Source organism: Cercospora beticola, chromosome 1 (genome assembly GCF_033473495.1).
Source record: "Cercospora beticola chromosome 1, complete sequence".
NCBI lineage: Eukaryota > Fungi > Ascomycota > Dothideomycetes > Mycosphaerellales > Mycosphaerellaceae > Cercospora > Cercospora beticola.
Window position 1 is genome coordinate 3,228,980 of NC_088935.1, and position 17,102 is coordinate 3,246,081.

A 17,102-nucleotide genomic window follows, 5' to 3' on the forward strand; every position below is an offset into this window, starting at 1 on the left:
AATACCAGTGCATGAGCAATTTGCATGATACAACAATCGTACTGAGCTACGGAACAATTCCAGCTTCGCGGGTACACCAAAGCCGCAGCAAAGCTTGTTCAAGTCGCCCAGCACATCTCACCATCACCGAACGCCATGGCAACACAAACCAGAATTCATCTGAAGCCACTCCAGGCGATCGATCTACCGTCTCACAAGAACATCCCATCTGATCAAGCTGGCGGCACGCTTCCGAACCTACAAACTTTCCTGACAGAAGTGCTCGCGGAAGGTGACGGATTCCTGACCACAACCCTGCACGATCAAAATGTATTCAAGCTCGGGGACGTCAAGCACCAATCCCCAGCGACCGCATCAATTCAGATACGTTCTGCTGTAATTCCGCACCAGCCGACAGAGAACTGGTATGCCCGAACCAGCATTCACGAAGATGCCTCCAAGGACGGCACTGCCACTTGGGCAGAATTCGATGGCCACCTACGAGCCAACCACAGCAACTACGAAAAGGAGTACACGCCGTCCGTAGTCTCTGCCCACAAGGAGTACTCCTGGGAGCAAGATCTGCAAGCCTTTGGAGCTACTGCGGGCAACTGGCAGGACATCACGATGGAGATCCGACTGATGCGCCACAAGATGCCTGTTTTCTTCTTGAAAGACAGAGAGTTCAGAGTGCTCGTTGTCACAGCTCGAGCGCAGGACCAGGACAAATTCATAGTCGTGCAAATTCCCGTGGCGCGCAACGCCATCCCAGAGACCGTATCGCAGGCCGGACAACAAGCCGTGGATGCGATCTATTGTAGCGTAGAACTCGGCGAGCTACACGATGGTCAGATCACCTGGTCCATGGGCACGGCCAGTGACGCAAAGGGTGTCTTGCCAATGGCAGTGCAGAAAACGCAGATGGGTGAGTCAAGCACAGACCTGAGATCGACCGAATAGCATTGCTGAACCCTTGCAGCCAACGCAGTCGCCATCGATGTCAGCTACTTCATCAAGTGGCGCATGGAAAAGCGCAACTCATAGGCCATTTGCTTGAGGTACAAGAATAGGAGAGCTCTCTCGTCAGACGTCGTAGGTGATCGCGGACAGATGGAGTGCATAGATGGATTGATCAGCCAGCATGAAGTACTGAGTATCTTCTAACAGGCGATCTATGAGGTCTGCAACCAAGGCGTGTTTTCCGAAGTGGAAGATGATCTTTTATTCCTGTTCTCTTCGGCATGGCCACATCGTCGTCGTTATGCTCTTGCCCTTGCCACCAATCCCGACTTTTATCTTACAGTCCTCTGCCTTCTTTCCCCCTAAATCGTGCCGATGCAGCGATACTGTCATTCTTTCAGAGTGGTGATGTGTGGTCCTATACTCAGGACAGATCCAGCTCACGCCATTGCGCAACGTTATTGAAGACATGTCGAAGCGCCGTGGCCGTGTCGGCATCTTTGCGGTCGAACGTCTTAGCTGCCGCTATTCGAGAAGTGCCGTGCCTGCTCTCGAGTCGCGTCCGGCGGCCTTTCGTGGTTTCGAAACGAGGTCCGTTGTCGAGCTGGTGGTACTGCTATCACCATGTCCATGTCGAGCTTCCTCAAAATTCATGCGTCCTCGCAAGGACTCCGGATTATTCGAATCAATTTGCCCCCTTCTCCAGGAACTCTTTGGCCTCGTTTATCTTCGTTGCCAGGTATGGACTGCCTCCTCGATCGGGGTGGTTAAGAAGCATCAACGATCGATGCCGTTTCCTGATCAATTCTTTATTCACACCCCGTTCACTGCGTCCACGATTAGTCTGAATGTTCAAACAAGCTCCGAAACAATCGTGCTATCGCGTACGAGGTTCCAAGAATTAATGCCGCCTCTCTCCGATTCATCTGCTTTTCGAACCCTCCTTTATAAAAAGCTTTCCCAAGTGCACTCGAGCCACCGCGTGCTCGCCGTAATGCTACGAGGCCTGCGCGACCCTATGTGTCGAAGAAATTGTTAGCTACATCAGTGCAAAGACTTGAGTGGTACGTACGAAAAATGCGGCGGCGGCAACGCCCACTCCCACCGCAAGGACGGTGGCCATGCTGATAGATTCGTGTAAGGACGGCGACGAGGACAGGTGCGACAAGGCGACGGCGATGGCGACAATCGGTGCTGGCGAGGATGAGAGGATGGTCTACTTTGCGGACGGAGATGCTTCTCGGTGTCAGGTCTTCGCCGGCCCGAGTCGAGCCGAACCATGTCCGTCGATCAAGGGTCGTGGAGGCCATGGCTGGAAATTCTCGTCGTTGCTCTCTGCTGCCCACCACACCTCTCCGCCACTTCTCCCGCCGCCCAGACTCCGCCCCGTCCGCTCGTCACGATGAGGATCGAGACGTGCTACTTCTGCTCGCAACCGTGCTACCCATCCAAGGGTATCACTTTTGTGCGCAACGATGCGAAGGTCTTCAAATTCTGCCGCTCGAAATGCCACAAGAACGTAAGTTGCTGATACACACTTCACCGCCTCATCCCTTTGACGCCCGCTGACTCTTTTCCTCAATATAGTTCAAGATGAAGCGTAATCCCCGCAAACTCGCCTGGACCAAAGCCTTCCGCAGCGCACACGGAAAAGAAATGCCCATCGATGGCACTCTTGCAAATTTCGCCCAACGCCGCAATATCCCCGTCCGCTACAACCGCGATCTGGTACAGAAGACGCTACAGGCCATGTCTCGCGTGCAGGAAATCCGCGATCGTCGGGAACGCCAATTCTACAAGGACCGCATGAAGGGCAACAAAGCACGCCAGCTCGAAGCCGATCGCAAGCTCGTTGCCGAGAACCAGCACTTGTTGCCTGCGCAGTACCGCGACCAAGTCGAGCAGGCCCTGCAAACTTTGCCAGAGCAGGTCCAAGAGGAGACTATGGAAGAGGAGCTGGACGAGGAAATGGCTTTGGAGGAGCAAGCACGTTTGGCGCCGAAGAAGAGTGCACTCAAGCAGAAGCGGAAACAACAATTGGTCCGAGGAGGAGTTGCGGAAGAGATGGATGTCGATGGTTGATTTCAGCATCTCGCCTTGCGGCAGCAACCAGTTTCACGATTGTCAGCGAAGGTGTCTGGCGTTTTCATGAGTTCATGGCTACATACAAACAGCGACCTTTCAGTGGCATGAGACCACTCAAGCACATTGGGAATTTCACCTATGCACTGCGACGACAATGCCCGTCATCGATATGCAGTGCTGCTAAGAGGTCAGTTTGATTATTTTTTTGCATGTTCGCATTTCTCAAAAGCATTGCGTTCCCTCTTTTCAATGAGGTGCACGTCTATAAGTGGATGCAAGAAAGACGAAGCTTTTTACTTTCTATTCGATCACAAGCAAGGCCTTTCTAGGATATCCATGGTGTTCGAATCCATAACAGACTGCTGACATACTGGAACACACAGTACAATAATCATCCTCAAATCCGAATCCGCGTACTCCGAGCGTGGCTGTAGCAAACACATTGTCGAGCCTTGAGGTTGGCACCTTTCATTTCAGGCCAGCAGCAGTTCAGAGCGTCGTCCTCAGAGTAGCGGGCTTACTGCCTCTTTATCTGTCCGCGTCCTCAAGAGAAATGGAGAGCAAGCGAGATCGTCAATTCACAGACCAGTGAAGGCAGTATCGTAAATTGTAGGCACTCGTCACACCGAGCGTCCTATTCATGCATATGTACTTGTACAAAAGCTGCTCCAGCGAGGTCTCGCAAGACCCGCCTCTCGCCAAATCCTCCCAAACATCAACGGGCATCAATAGTCGTACGTAGCCTGGAAAATGCACGATTGATGCAATTGCCACACTCCGTCGCAGCTGTGCCAAGCTGTTCGGCCCTCCATGAACGCCGTCCCATGTTTGTTTCCATTTCCAACCGGATGTTTCTCCAAGCCTCGCAACGCCATGCTTTAAACATCAAAGACCCCCAATCGTAACCCTGTAATGATTTCGCGGGACCTCCGGCGATAATCTAATACACTTCCTGTATGTGCTCATAAAACATCAAGTATGTTGCGAGTTATGGGACTCGCCCCTTTCTGTGACGGGCTTCGAGGATCCTGCACTGTAAGCCTAGGTGGATTCGTGTGGGCTGCGCTAGCAGCCGGGGTTTCGAGAGCCAATGCAAAAGGATTTGCCGTAAAGCTTGTGGCTCTTGGAGACATAAGTGCATCTGAATCCTCTTGTGCCACGCCAGCGGGGCTGTTCTCGCGAATATGTAAGTTGGCCTCAATCTGGGCCTGCAACTCGCGCAGCCGTTGCTGCTCGCGTAAGGATGGCGAAGAGATCTTGCCTCGAAGTGTGCGCTCAGGCTTGGATGGAGGCGGCAAGTGGCGATTGTCGCGATTTCGCAACGATAACGATCTTCGGGGAGTCTCCTCATCCGCGCGCATAGTGCCCATGCCCAAGCTGGCTAGCAGTGCGGATCTGTCGAATGGATTTGCTACGAACTCCGTAGATGTCGGCGACATGATTCCAAAGTCGTCCCCAGGGTCAACCTGTTCTGACGGGCGAATGGGCGCCATCGCAAATTCCGTAGACCTGGGTGAGGTGATTTGAGGTAACGGAGCCAGGACGGGCGCAGGCGCAGGGAGCGTGATATGTCGTGACAGTCGCTGACCTGGAACGGTTTCGACAGCTGCAGGATCTGACAGGGCGATCACGGGTACGACATGGCCGGAAGGGTCAACGAAAGGTCCCGTATGGGCTGCAGTAGTGCTCAACTGGCCTCCGTTGGATGCAACCGGCTTATCAGATAATGGCCACGGGAAGCCTGAAGGTGCAGAGGAAGGGCCAGGACTGACTGCTTCGTCAGCGCCGCCAGCTCCACGAGTTGGAGAGCGGTCGACGGCAGAGCGAGGTTCGTCAAGGAGTTCGGGTGACCGTGAGGAGAATGGCCCACTCCATTCACTCAACGCCGATCCTGGTGTGAGTGGGCTCAGTGTGCTGCGTGCTGTCAGCAGGCCGCCACGAGCAAGGCTGGAGCGAAACTCCTGAAGCTGCATGATGAGATTCATGTTTGGTCCGATCCATTTGCTTCTTCGCTTGACAGCATCGTATGCTTCCTGAACGCTCATGGAGGGGTTTTTGTACAGGCCATAGGCGACCACCAGACTTGCTGATCGTGATACTCCACATTGGCAGTGAATTAGCACGCGCTTGCCCTCGGTCACTCTGTCGTCGATAAGCTTGCACAACCGCAAGAGATCAGGCACAATGTCACTGTTGTGTTCCCATTTCACGTGAATGTATTCGGGCTCTTGTGGAGCGCTTCCGCTTTCGGCGAATGATGCATTTGATGGTGATGCCTTGGGCGTGGTTGGAGATGCATCGGTGTCCTTTGACTCTTGAGGATTCGTTTTCCGCACAACGAGATGATCTCGATCTTGCCTTGGCTTAAATTGAATTCCGCCCCCACCATCTATGCGCAAATCGGGTTCTGGGCACGTCGAGTCCTCATTGTTCACCAGCGGGTTCCGGACTTCGCTGGCCACATTCATGACGACATCGTACTGCCGCGCTTGTTCGGCAGTAGGTTCCAGATAGAGATCAATGTGAGGATCGTAAACACAGATTGGTCCGTCCGGATACGCTTCCGGTTTCTCCTCGCGCGATAGGGGCACATCGAAATTTTGCTCTTCATCTTCGTCTTCTCGCTCCGGGATCGGAGGGGACTCTGTAACAATCTCCACGGGGGACAATATCGTCTCCAATGTGCGCTGTTTCCGGAATTCAGCGCTACTGCCATGCGGCAAAGAAAGGCCCGGTACCAAAGGTAGGGACGGAGATGATTGGAAATGGCGTAAAGTGCCAGGTCGCGCAAATCCAGGGGTTGCAGGCACTGGTGCTGGCTTGCTTCCTCCGGGAGTCAACAACGTAAGACCAAGATTGCTCGGTTTTCGACGAGGCGGCGTTGGCGGTTTGACGAAGGATGGAGATAGAATCGCTGCCTCTGGCTGAGCTTGTAAGGGCAAACTGGTCGTAGATGCGGCTCTTGCCGGGTGTCTCGACGTGACCACAGCAAGATTCTTGAGATTGCGGCCCTTTCTTGGTGGTGGCTGTTTCTGAAGCTCGAAGAAAGGCGCACTCCGCTCGTCGGCGGTACGTGGTCTCAGCATGCCTACTGTAAAGGTGGTCGGAGGTGGCGACTCAGGTGACGAACCAGGTGAGGGCTCTGTGGCGCTGGAGTCGTCTACGGTCGAAATGGTCGTTGTGGGTGATGACTCGTTCGAACCAGTCATGTTGGTGGAGTCACTCAGGTTGTGATTATGAAACTTCCTAATGAAGCCATCATAGTCATGTGAATGCTGGTAGATACTGTGTGTGTCTGACGACACTGGGTGTGGTAATTGCTTCGTTTGCTCGTCCGCGTGCGACATCTCGGATGTTGCTTTGACAGGCGACGAACTGCGGTGTGAATCTGAGGTCGAGGTGTTCGTCTTTAGTACAGAACGCTCGTTTACTTTTCTTCGCTTCCAGAAATGAGGGCCATGGGGTCTTCTGATTTCTTTCTGGGCATCAAAATATGTAGTTTCGTGGTGCCAATTGGCAATTAAGGACCTGGGCGAAGACATGTCAGCGACTGGGGCGGGACGTCCACACGTTGCTGAGAAGCATGGAGGATAGAGCAAGCGTCCAAGATTTGAGAAGACTGAGGCGCGCAGGAGCCGGCTGTGAGCTTGCAGGCATGCCAAATGCGATGTCAAAGGCAATGGCGCTTGCCATGCGAAGTGCAGCCTTCTCTAGGCGAATGCGCCATGGCCGCAGTGACCAGGCATGCGACATGTGAAAGACAAGCTCGCATTGCGCAACGGAGGGTACACGTACCGACGTGCCTTCACCAGGAAGGGCTATTAGTGGTGAGATTCCAGATCTCGCGGGCGGCAAATGCTGCACAGACAGCGGTGCAAGATTAGATGGGTAGAGAGCGTCTGGCGATCCTAGGAGAAAGTGAGGTTGGATAAGCAGCACGTCTCCTCACCACATTTTTGGCGCGCGGATTGAAGAGGAGAAAGCGACCAGTGAGAGTGCGAGAAGGACAAGTCTGACTTGCAGATGCACCTCGCGAGGTGTGGGCGAGTCTTGAAGGAAGCTGAGCGGCTTGATGGACGGCGTCTCGAGAACGACCAATCGAATCGCACGTCGAGCGTCGAGTGCGTTTAGCCGCGCTGCCAAAAATACCTGACCAACCGATCAGCTCCAGCTCGCTTTTCGCAATTTACAGCAACACAGAAGAGTAGTAGAAGAAGGGCGAGATGTCTCCGCCAGCTGGTCTTGACGGCGTGCAGTCTTGCACTGCGCTGCGACGCAACCAACTCCGGGCGACTATCACGACATCGTGGTGAATTGGGGAGACCTACGCGGCGGCAATGTTCCCGCAACGTCCAGAGGTGCGGGGACGCTCGATACGACCTCGTAGGAAACTGCTCGGTGGTCTTGCTCGTCGAGCCTCGAGGTCGTGCTTCGACAGGCAAGACAGGTACTCGAGAGCTGGACAGACCAAGACTGTCTATGGTCCTAGCTCGCAAGGCCGCACGATGCCAGTCTGGGGTGTATGTTATACGATTTTCCTCGCAGGTAGACGCTCCGTAGTGATGTCTGGTCTTGTTGCAGTGGTCCAGAGGCTCGCTCTCTGTCTCTCTCTTCCGGCACGCAACAAAGGACTACGCCGGATTCTTCGTCGGTCGTCGCTTGCGCGCGCGGGGCCCGGTCGTGCGGGTGGGAAAGGAAGGATGGGGACACGGAGAGGATAAGAAGAAAATGTGTGACAGTTCGAAAGGTAGAGCGTGGTCGACGACAGGTCGCAGAAGCGTGAAGGTGTGGGCAGTCTGGGTGCCAGCCCGCCAAACAAGACAGACGGCGCTGAAGGGACTGGTTCGCCCTAATAATAGATTAACACTAAGAGCTAGTCCGCACGTGAGTCCCTGCACAACGCGTGCTGCAAACTGCTATCCACCCTTTTGACGACGACTCTTCTTGAGTCAAAGCACGGCATTTCAGAGCACCCAGCACGACACATTCGCACAGCGACGATGAGTGCAGATGCGCACGACCACATGGAGATCGTGGTGGCATTAATGAGCCAACTGGACACTTTGTGAGGGGTTCATGGCCTCATCTCGGCGAATACCTGTTGGTTCCATCATCGCCTCCATTCTCACGTGCAGCCACGAACGTTGAACGGCAATCTTGCAATACGATGACCCGCAGGACTGCCCACATATTGATATATATATACGCCCAACGTGCTCTACTTCTGTTATTGCATTGCTGCTGTTGCCGTTGTCTCTGCAGACAATGACTCCCCAGCGGACTGGTAGTGTTCTGTCCCAAAAGAGCATTCTGCGCCGTTCGCCCACGACAACTTCTTCCACTGCCGTTTGGTTTAATGCTGCAACGTTGCTGTTCACTGGAGATAAATCAGTCTCCACGTGCAGCGCATGCGTCTTCGAACTGAGTGCGTGAAAAGAGTCCTGCATCATGCGTCTGAGGCGGGCTTCTCATCTGCTCGGTATCATCAGTCAGTGTTTGCTGGCGTAATTACCGCGAATATCCAGCGACTCACCCTTCAAGATGCCTTCTTTCAACAGCTCCTCTTTATTGGGACGAGCTGCCAGATGCTTCTCAAGACTGTCTGCGCGCATGTGCTTCTCCAGCTCTTTCTGTTGGCCCTGGATACCGGGTGCTGCGTTGGAGTCTGGAAGAATGTTACGCTGAATGAGCGTATCTTTCTCGGGACGGTGAGAGAGACCCTGTGAGATCGAGGACATCAGCTGCAGCACTCGAGAGGCCCTGTGCCTGTCCAGCGCTATGGTCGCGCGGGAATGCACAGCGATTTGTACCAAGAACTTGCGAGTATGCGCATACGTTCCGATACTACACCACCTCCTTTTGTCGGATGTCGCATCCATAGACGTACCTTCTTCAAGTTGTCGGTAATCCTCTGTCGTTCGAGCTCAGCAGCTCTTGCTTGGAGGGCGGGCGCAGCAGTGGTGTCCAGCAAGATATGCCTGTTCTTGAGATCTGACTCCTCTGGCCGAAGCTGCAAATGCTTCTCCAAACTATTTCTGCGTTCGTCGTTCACAGCCAGAGGTGTGGTGTCGACTCCAGCGTCCGCAGCGGACTCGGGTGGTACCTCGGTCGCCATGATTCGCAGCTTGAAATATTGGTTATGCGATTTGTGTTTACACAGTTGCGCCTTTTGGGAGGTCGATTCTTGTTTCGGTTCGTGGTAGTTGTTGAGAATTGTTTTGTCCAGGCAGATTATGTGTTCGGAAGCAAGGCTGCTCTGGCGGCTCCTGCGTGATCAACAAACGTTTCAAACACGCAATCCTGTTTCGCGACCCCGTCCTTGCCTCAGATTGGGCCTACGCGAAGCAACAGCTCTCCTGGGACTCTCGTGCCCAGGACCCTCGATCAACCATGCGATCCTCGTCTGCGAGTCGAGCTCTGATGCGGGGAGCAACGCAAGCGTCGTTGGCATGGAAGCCGCAGCGGTTGGTGACGGCATGGCGATCGCCAATCCTAGCAGGAATGCACCGTTTGAACCGTGATTCGAGCTCGTGATCGAGCAGCCAGTGTCAGCACAGGCGAACATAGCACGATTACATGGAAAAGCGTTCATGAGTGAGAGAGCAACGAGAGACCGCAGCTCGCCGACGCCAGATTATGCATTAACTAGTATGATACAAAGGCCGAGCAGCTCTGGTCGAGCTGCACGACCACATGACTTTCGCCTGAATGGTATCAATCCGCAAACCCGGTGAAATGCCGACCGTATCATGCTCGTAGCATTTTTCTCGTTTCGTGAAAGCTTTGCATTCTTTTTGTCGTGGGTATTTTCCCCTCAGCACTGTTGTCTCAGATCTCGATATGCTGTGATCGCCTTCTGCAGTATCAAGCAGTGTTGAGACGTGATCGTGGAAGCATCTAAGCACCCTCATCGTCATCACCAACGCGGATGCGGCCCTCGCCGGAGAGGCCGTGAGACCAGAAGCCACCAATATCGACGTTGGTCTCTGGTGCACTAGCGTGGGTGAACAACAACCAGGCTCCAAACACAGGCTTGGCCAGAATGTCGAGAACAGCGTACGCGATGATTTCCTCATCAACGTTCAGGTTGCGGCTGCCGTCAGCAATGCCCCAGACGCTAGAGAAGAATTAGCTGAGCCCTTGCCAGATCTTGGTGCACGAGTTAGACTTACATTGGGTAGACGGTCCAGATGATGAGAGTGAAGCCTCCGATAGCAGCAAAGAAGTTGCCAACCTTGCCACCCTTGGCGGCGGCAGCTGGGCGACCGTACAGGACAAGCTGCCAGATGACGACCAAGTAAGCAATGCAGGCAATGGCGTACCAGCCCCACTTCTGTGGAGTGCCCTCAGCTCCGTAGGCTGCGAAGAGACCGGTCAAGATCATGACGAGATCGGCGAGGATGGTGATGGTAATGGAGCCACCGTTCATGCCAGCGAGGAGAGCAAGATCAAGGAGCAACAGTGGGGTGGTAATGGCCCAGTCAATGTAGCGAGCAAAGTAGACCTGGCGGTAGAGGTCGGTCTTGGTGTCTGGGACGTGCTTGTGAGACTCGCGGACAACAACGTGGTGGTAGCTGACGCCGTGTCCAGTGGCCATGGCGAAGTAGGACAGAGAGGCAGTGATTGTGATGACAGTCGTCACCACGTGGTAAAGGCGCTTGCCCTGGGTGCTTGTCAGTACTGACGGGCTCGTAGGCCAACGAGGCATCGGAATAGCTCACCATTGGGACATTCCATGCCATGCCAGAGAAGACGATCGATGCAACCAGCATGACCACGAACACGACCCTATTCCGATTCATCAGTCCGTGTTCCGAGCTCTTCGTTCACACGCGTTTCCAGCCGTGCTCGGTACGAGAGCAGTTGAGCAGCGATCGACGGCCGACGAGTGCTTACCAGAGGGTTCGCTCGCCAGTCTCGCTGGCGGTCTGGTATTCTGGAAGGCTTGGGACCACGGATGGAACTGTCGCGTTGTCAATACTGGTATAGGCAAGCTCGAAGCTGACGATGAGCACATACCCGGCGACACGCTCGGCTTGCCCAACGGGATGGTGCCCGTGGCCATGGCGAATGCTTGAACGGGGTCAATCATGTTGGCAGTGCTTCCCGGTGAGTAATGTCGAGATGCAACACAATGTGTGATGGGGGAAGAGGAGGAGAGTGGTGTGCGAGAAAGAGGAGTAGAAGAGTGTATGTACAAGCTTGCTTGGTTGCCTGTGCTGAGGACTGGCCCCGCAGCTCCTTCCACGGCGAATCAGGTCGCGCGATGGCAGGTTGGTGCGTCAATGACGTTCACGCGGATCGAGCAGACATGGACAGGATCGAACTGCTCCATGCATCTATCTTGGTTATGAGACTGCTGCTGGCGGCGGCGGCGGCGGCTAGGCGCGGTGCACAGGCTGGAGCGGCTATGGACATGTCGACGGCATCGCTTGTGCCATATTGCACGCTCTGCTGCTCGTCCACGCAACGCCTACGAACTCGCTTTCCTCCCAGCGCTGTGAGACAGTCCGGGCTCCATGGCGAGCTTTCCCCACACAAGTGAGGAGCTCGCGCCTCAAATTTACAGAAAAGCATAATGCGTACGACACGCTCCGCCATCCCGCTCGGAAGCTTCGTCGTGCATACCACTCTACTGTCGACGGCGGCTCTGCACATCTGCAAGCCTGTCGGGTGGAGCGGTGAATGATGCGTGTTTCGGGTGCGCGTAAACAAGTTTTGTTGCTCGTCTCCATGCTGGGACACCGCGTCTACGCCTACACGGCTGGCTTATTGCTGAGCAGACGGCACTGTATGGGCGGCGGAGCTGACGGATGCGGTGTCTAGGCACGAGCTGCACAGAGTCACTTGATCATAGAGGAGCTAAAGCTGTCGCTAGAATAGTATATCAGCTGCTCGTACTCCATCAATGCTGCGCTGCCGCGCGATGCTGAAGCCAATAGTGGGACAACGTGCCTGCATCTTCTGGTTGCACGACACCTTGGTGGCTGGCCGCCGCCCCCACTGTCGCTCGATCGAGTGAGATGTGCGCCGAGTATCACGTTGAGCAGTGCGCAAGAATGAGATGTCTGCGCCACGGTGCTCGCGATGCGCAAAGGTGTGCGTCACGTGCGGGGCCATCACTCTTGCTCTTCGCTTCTGTACTTGCATGTCCGATACCAGCGATATGGCTCGGCGCCGATGAGCAGCGCGGCGCATGGCGGCGTCCTTCGTGTCCAAGTCGCGTCGCGTGCGTTTCGAGCTCACCCTACGCATCGTCGACCTCAACAACGTGCCCCTGGTGACGGGCTCGTCTTTCATCAAATGGCACCTGCCCGCTTCCAACGCCGCCGAACACCGCGGCCGCACCAGCAAATGCGCCATCCGTGAGCACCGCGTGCAGTACAACTACGAAAAGCAGACCGCCGTGCGGTTGACGGTAGGCAAAGATGGTATGCTGCAGGAGTGTCCCATCCACTTCGAGGTGCAGCAAGAATACTCCTCGGGCGGCCGCGGCGAGCGCATCAAGCTGGGAGACGTCCACCTGAACCTCGCCGAGTACGTCGACAACGCCCTCGATCTGCCCGCGAGCCCCACGCGTGTCAGCGATGCCACTGCCGAGCAGGACCATGGCATCACGCGCCGCTACCTGATGCAAGACTCCAAGATCAATAGCACATTGAAGATTGGCATCTACATGCGCCATGTCGAGGGCACGCGCGACTACCATGCTCCCCCTTTGCGGACAGCGCCCGTCTTTGGAGGCATCGCCGGCATCATATCCTCCTCCGAACCTTCGAGCACACCTCACATCATGAGTTCCCAAGCGAGCACGGAAAACCCAGATAGCACGCAGGAATCCATTCCTCCCAGCTTCAACATCAACAACAAGGAAATGGGCGAAATGCAGGACATGTACCGCCGCACGTTGGCTGCGTTTTGGACCTCTCAACCAGGCGAGCTGAGGGCTGACGAGTGCATTGAGGACATCTTCGCTGGTGGTGATGGTTGGGGAAAGGGCGGTCGTCCCAGCACGAGTAACGACCAGAGTCAGTCTGGTAGCGGATCCAGCACTCCGAACGCTCTCCACCATCATTATCCACCTCACCATGACCCACTATCACGAGACGCTGCCCCGAACAAGCATGGAGGTGAGAATGTGAGAGTTATGGCACACAGTCACGGGCATAGTCACAAGCGGAACTTTGGAGGAAGTCGACGCATAGAAAAGGGCTTTAGGAAAGTGCCGGGAGAGTTGGACGAGATGGACGTGCGATCAGACCTGGTAATGTGGACTGTTGGTCCAAAGTCCTATACCTGATGAGGGGTCACGTACGCCACTGTACGTTTCTGGTACGACTCAGTGTTTCTTAGCAACAGGAAAGGACCCTATTCTGAAGCTGGCACAGTACCCAGCGAGGTCTGTCTGCAAGCAGTTCCTTGCACCTATCCCGCTTGCTTAGCCAATCCTCTCTTGCCGTACTTCCGTTCAGCTTGAGATCACGATTGTCTATCCAACTCAGGATAGTAGCGGAACACTCCCTGCGAGTAGCTCAGACGCCTGTTGCTCTCCAAATACGTCTTCAGCTCCTCCTTCACACTGTTGTAGAAAGTGTCGAGCAACTCCGGGAACTCCTTCTGCCTCGCCTCCATCTCTTTCGGGAATGCAAAATATAGCCCATCGAGAACTTGCCACACAGTCGTATCAGCATATGTCAAGTTCTCACCCACCAGGTACCTATGCTTCGCCTTCTCTGCATTCCACTTTAGCGTCCTAGTAAAGTACGAGAAGAACTTCGGCAACCTGTTCTCCCGCACATCTTTCGCTTTCCTCAAACTCTCTTCTTTCTGGTCTTCGTAATACAAACTGACTGGCAAAAAGTCAGCTACACACTCCAACTACGTGACCAAAGATAACTCACCACCAACAGGATGATGCGTATCATGCACCTCATTATTCAAATCCAACGCCGTAAGCGCCAACTGCTGCACCCAAAACTTCTCCTGCTCACCACCATTCCCAACCAGCCCAAGCTTGTCACCAAGATAGATCAAACAATTCGGAGTCTGGCTAATTATCAACGCATTCCCATCCTCGCCAGCACCAGAAATCCTCAAAGCCGGAGGACTGAAAACAGGCGGGTTACCCTCTTTACCCAAATTATCGCTGATACAAATATCTTGGACTTTGGAATATCCGTTCTCGGAATCCTCGTTTGCGATATCTGTGTAGGAAACTCCTTTGGCTTCAAAGGCGAGACGGATGAATTCGCCGCGGCCTGGGATTTGCGGATGGTAGAGGAGTTCGTATGTGGGTTGAGTGCGTTGTTTCTTGCTAGCTGGTTCTTGTTGGGTCGCCATTTTGAGATATGTACGAGTGGTGTATGCGGTTGATGGGCGAAGCTGTGAGGACTTTGGTCCAATGGATTCTCCCAATGCAGGCTTGAGGTGATGTCGGATCAGTAAACTAGCACGGTTCGTCACGGAAGACGACAGAGTTTGAGGTTGCGATGAGTGGAATAGATTTCGTATCATGAAAGGTGTGTGTTAGTTCGCTGTCGGAAGAAGTACTCTGTCAATGTGAAGGCAATGCCCGAGGGTTTGGATCTACCAACCCGTGACGTACCTGCATGCTTCGGAAGTTGTCTGGGACCCACCTGTTGGACCACAGCTCACCTGTACACTCGTCGTTACTCGCCGGATCGTAGGAGCAGAAGAAAATACATTCTTCTGATTACAGAGCGTAATAATTCATGAGCTATCTCTTCGCAGCTCATTTCTATCCTAACCTTAGCCCGACATAGACTACCTAACTGAATTGCCCAACGCAGACAGGTTCTTCGTGAGACCTCGCGACCTGGGTTGTAATATGCACATTTTCGTCATCGTGATTCGTCAAAAATGCCTCGATGCCTTCTATGTTCTGTGTTCCATGCAACGCCGACGAGAATTTAGAAATTTGATATCCGCCGAACCCCAATCAGGCTCGAACCGGTTGTTGTTGTTGATGATAGACACCACCACTGTTGTTGCGGCTGACCTGAGGTCGATCGGTGCTGGGTCGAGGTGAGTAGCCGTAGCCGCTTTGAATTTTGATATTTTCTGGTCGGATCGGCCTCGGAAATCTGCTGACATCTTCCGTCGCGGAGCGTTGATGAGATGGGCGAGTGGTTGGGATCTCGCCATAATACAGACCGGTGTCACGAGGTGAATTTTCTCGCGAGAGAGGTGGGCGTGTCGGTAGTGGCTCCACGCCGCCCGGTGTATAGACATAACTCGTGGTGCGGGCTGGTGCAGCTTGGGACCGATCGGGATATCTCGCAGAAGCTGTACGATGAGCAGACAGACGAGGATCGCGCGCATCTCTGAAATAATCTTCTCGCGCAGGTTCGCGAGCCTCGCGAGACCTCTGGACGGGTTCTCGTACGGGCGAGTCTCGAGTGGGCTCGCGTACACGAGGAATCGAATCATATGTTGATTCTCGAGATCGTGACGTAGTCTCTCGCGCGGAATCCCGTGGTGCCTCGTTCATAGGCGAAGGGCTCCGTGTCACCCGTTTTGCATTTCCAGGTCGAGCACGATCAGGCTGGTTTGGAGCACGATATCCTTCTGACATGTTGTAGTCAATATCGTCAGCGTACTGCTGCCTGGCGTACGGGAACTTGGATTGCGGTGGAGCCTGGTTGTCAGGAGAGGTCATTGGGGTCGATTCAGTCTTGGGCTGCACGTTCTCCGCACGCCTGGACGAAGCCTTGTAGGGCATGGTTTCGGAGCGCTTGGCCGGTGGTGGTGGGGGCGGCATCGCTGCGGAATCCGGCTGGAGGGAATATGCACGCTGTTTCTCGCTCGGGATATGAATGTCAGCCGGGGATGACTTGGAAGTGTTCAGTGGAGGGGGCCTGCGCTCGTCGACCTTCTCCGCGCTTGACCGGCGTTCTGGTGTGCGAGACGTTGTTTTTCGGCTCGACTCCTTCTCCTTTTTCTTCTCCTCCTTGGTCTCCTTCGGGGGCTTGTCTGAAGCACGTCGCATCATATAAGCTGGTCGGCCATCGTCGCGCTTGATGTACTGCACTCTGTCTCGAGAGGAGGCCATGCGTACAGGTGAGGGTCGGCGCTCCTCTGTCCTGGGACGCACACCGCCTCGAGAAGACATGATGTAGTCACGAGCGTCGGCAGTGTGGTCAGCCATCTTGCGGGCACGCTCGTCGTAGTAGGACTCTTCCGGTTCGCGGTGCGTTCGTGGAACTTGATTGTGATATGCGTCTCTGGCACGACGAGCTTCCTCATCCTCACGCATACGACGTGACCTCCAGTCATACTCGTCCGCTTCGCTTTCCGACTCATCTTCCACGTACGGTTCACGCTTTCGCTCACGTTCCCTCCGTACATCTCGCTCATTTTGACGATTCTTCTCTCTGCGACGTTCCTTGTCATTATCTTTGGTAGACCGCGTGAAGAGGCGTGGTTTCTCCTTGGTCTCGGTGCGCCGCGACGAGGTTCGCTCCGCGTATTCTGGCTCTTTGCGGGAGGTAGCTCGTGGCTGGGAATCGAAGTAATCCGACGCGTATGCTGGTCTTCGCTCTTCGAATTGGGGCACGACCCGTTCCCCACGCGAAGCGTACGCGCTCCTCGGCGGCTCGGGCTTAAAAGATGTCGTTCGTGCTTCCGAGCCTCGAGACCTCCCCTCAGGCTGGCGAGCCATAGCCTCCCTCCTCAGTTCGGCCAGTTTTGCCTGGGCATCGTATCGTTCCCGGCGGCTCTCATCGATCAGAATCTCGTAGGCACTTTGGATCTTGTGGAATTTATCTGAAGCCGCCTGCTTCTCAGCGGGATCGGTGACTTTGTCCTTGGATATGGGTCAGTACACAGACGTTGACGATGGCCTGACAGGCTCTCGCGGACTCACCGGATGGCATTTGAGGACCAATTTGCGATGCGCCGTCTTGATCGCAGCGGAGGTGGCATCTTTACTGACGCCCAGGGCCTCGTATGGATCGGGTGGTAATGGCGATCCCATGATGGTCGCGCAGTGGTCGAGTGTGTCGAGGGCCGGTCTTGCAGACCGGGCGTTGAAGTACAAAATGCAGCGGCAGTCGCTG

The 17,102-nt window shown here is 54.7% G+C and overlaps 9 protein-coding genes across 9 annotated transcripts; 3 read left to right on the forward strand and 6 right to left on the reverse strand.

The window, feature by feature from the left end:
- Positions 1-135: 135 nt before the first annotated feature.
- RHO25_001293 (uncharacterized protein) lies at positions 136-1,023 on the forward strand (the record flags this gene model as incomplete). The annotated part of the gene is made up of 2 exons (XM_023593902.2): positions 136-904; positions 959-1,023. 2 exons carry the CDS (start codon positions 136-138, stop codon positions 1,021-1,023), a joined length of 834 nt encoding a protein of 277 aa, XP_023459175.1.
- A 601-nt stretch (positions 1,024-1,624) lies between these two features.
- On the reverse strand, positions 1,625-2,062 carry PAM18 (mitochondrial import inner membrane translocase subunit TIM14; the record flags this gene model as incomplete). The annotated part of the gene is made up of 3 exons (XM_023593903.2): positions 1,625-1,766; positions 1,828-1,955; positions 2,012-2,062. The coding sequence occupies 3 exons, from the start codon at positions 2,060-2,062 to the stop codon at positions 1,625-1,627; spliced, it is 321 nt and encodes a 106-aa protein (XP_023459345.1).
- Positions 2,063-2,341: 279 nt separating this feature from the next.
- Positions 2,342-3,021, forward strand: RLP24 (ATPase-activating ribosome biosynthesis protein; the record flags this gene model as incomplete). Its single annotated transcript, XM_023593904.2, has 2 exons — positions 2,342-2,458; positions 2,527-3,021. 2 exons carry the CDS (start codon positions 2,342-2,344, stop codon positions 3,019-3,021), a joined length of 612 nt encoding a protein of 203 aa, XP_023459344.1.
- A 965-nt stretch (positions 3,022-3,986) lies between these two features.
- On the reverse strand, positions 3,987-6,371 carry RHO25_001296 (uncharacterized protein; the record flags this gene model as incomplete). The annotated part of the gene is made up of 1 exon (XM_023593905.2): positions 3,987-6,371. One exon carries the CDS (start codon positions 6,369-6,371, stop codon positions 3,987-3,989), a length of 2,385 nt encoding a protein of 794 aa, XP_023459343.1.
- A 2,099-nt stretch (positions 6,372-8,470) lies between these two features.
- On the reverse strand, positions 8,471-9,139 carry RHO25_001297 (uncharacterized protein; the record flags this gene model as incomplete). Its single annotated transcript, XM_023593906.2, has 3 exons — positions 8,471-8,496; positions 8,558-8,744; positions 8,912-9,139. 3 exons carry the CDS (start codon positions 9,137-9,139, stop codon positions 8,471-8,473), a joined length of 441 nt encoding a protein of 146 aa, XP_023459341.1.
- Positions 9,140-9,921: 782 nt separating this feature from the next.
- RHO25_001298 (uncharacterized protein) lies at positions 9,922-11,116 on the reverse strand (the record flags this gene model as incomplete). The annotated part of the gene is made up of 5 exons (XM_023593907.2): positions 9,922-10,141; positions 10,197-10,687; positions 10,746-10,812; positions 10,921-10,987; positions 11,044-11,116. 5 exons carry the CDS (start codon positions 11,114-11,116, stop codon positions 9,922-9,924), a joined length of 918 nt encoding a protein of 305 aa, XP_023458249.1.
- A 1,104-nt stretch (positions 11,117-12,220) lies between these two features.
- Positions 12,221-13,324, forward strand: RHO25_001299 (uncharacterized protein; the record flags this gene model as incomplete). The annotated part of the gene is made up of 1 exon (XM_023593908.2): positions 12,221-13,324. The coding sequence occupies one exon, from the start codon at positions 12,221-12,223 to the stop codon at positions 13,322-13,324; it is 1,104 nt and encodes a 367-aa protein (XP_023458248.1).
- A 179-nt stretch (positions 13,325-13,503) lies between these two features.
- RHO25_001300 (uncharacterized protein) lies at positions 13,504-14,538 on the reverse strand (the record flags this gene model as incomplete). Its single annotated transcript, XM_023593909.2, has 2 exons — positions 13,504-13,874; positions 13,926-14,538. The coding sequence occupies 2 exons, from the start codon at positions 14,536-14,538 to the stop codon at positions 13,504-13,506; spliced, it is 984 nt and encodes a 327-aa protein (XP_023459536.1).
- Positions 14,539-14,983: 445 nt separating this feature from the next.
- On the reverse strand, positions 14,984-17,020 carry RHO25_001301 (uncharacterized protein; the record flags this gene model as incomplete). The annotated part of the gene is made up of 2 exons (XM_023593910.2): positions 14,984-16,849; positions 16,910-17,020. The coding sequence occupies 2 exons, from the start codon at positions 17,018-17,020 to the stop codon at positions 14,984-14,986; spliced, it is 1,977 nt and encodes a 658-aa protein (XP_023459537.2).
- Between the last annotated feature and the right edge of the window lie 82 nt (positions 17,021-17,102).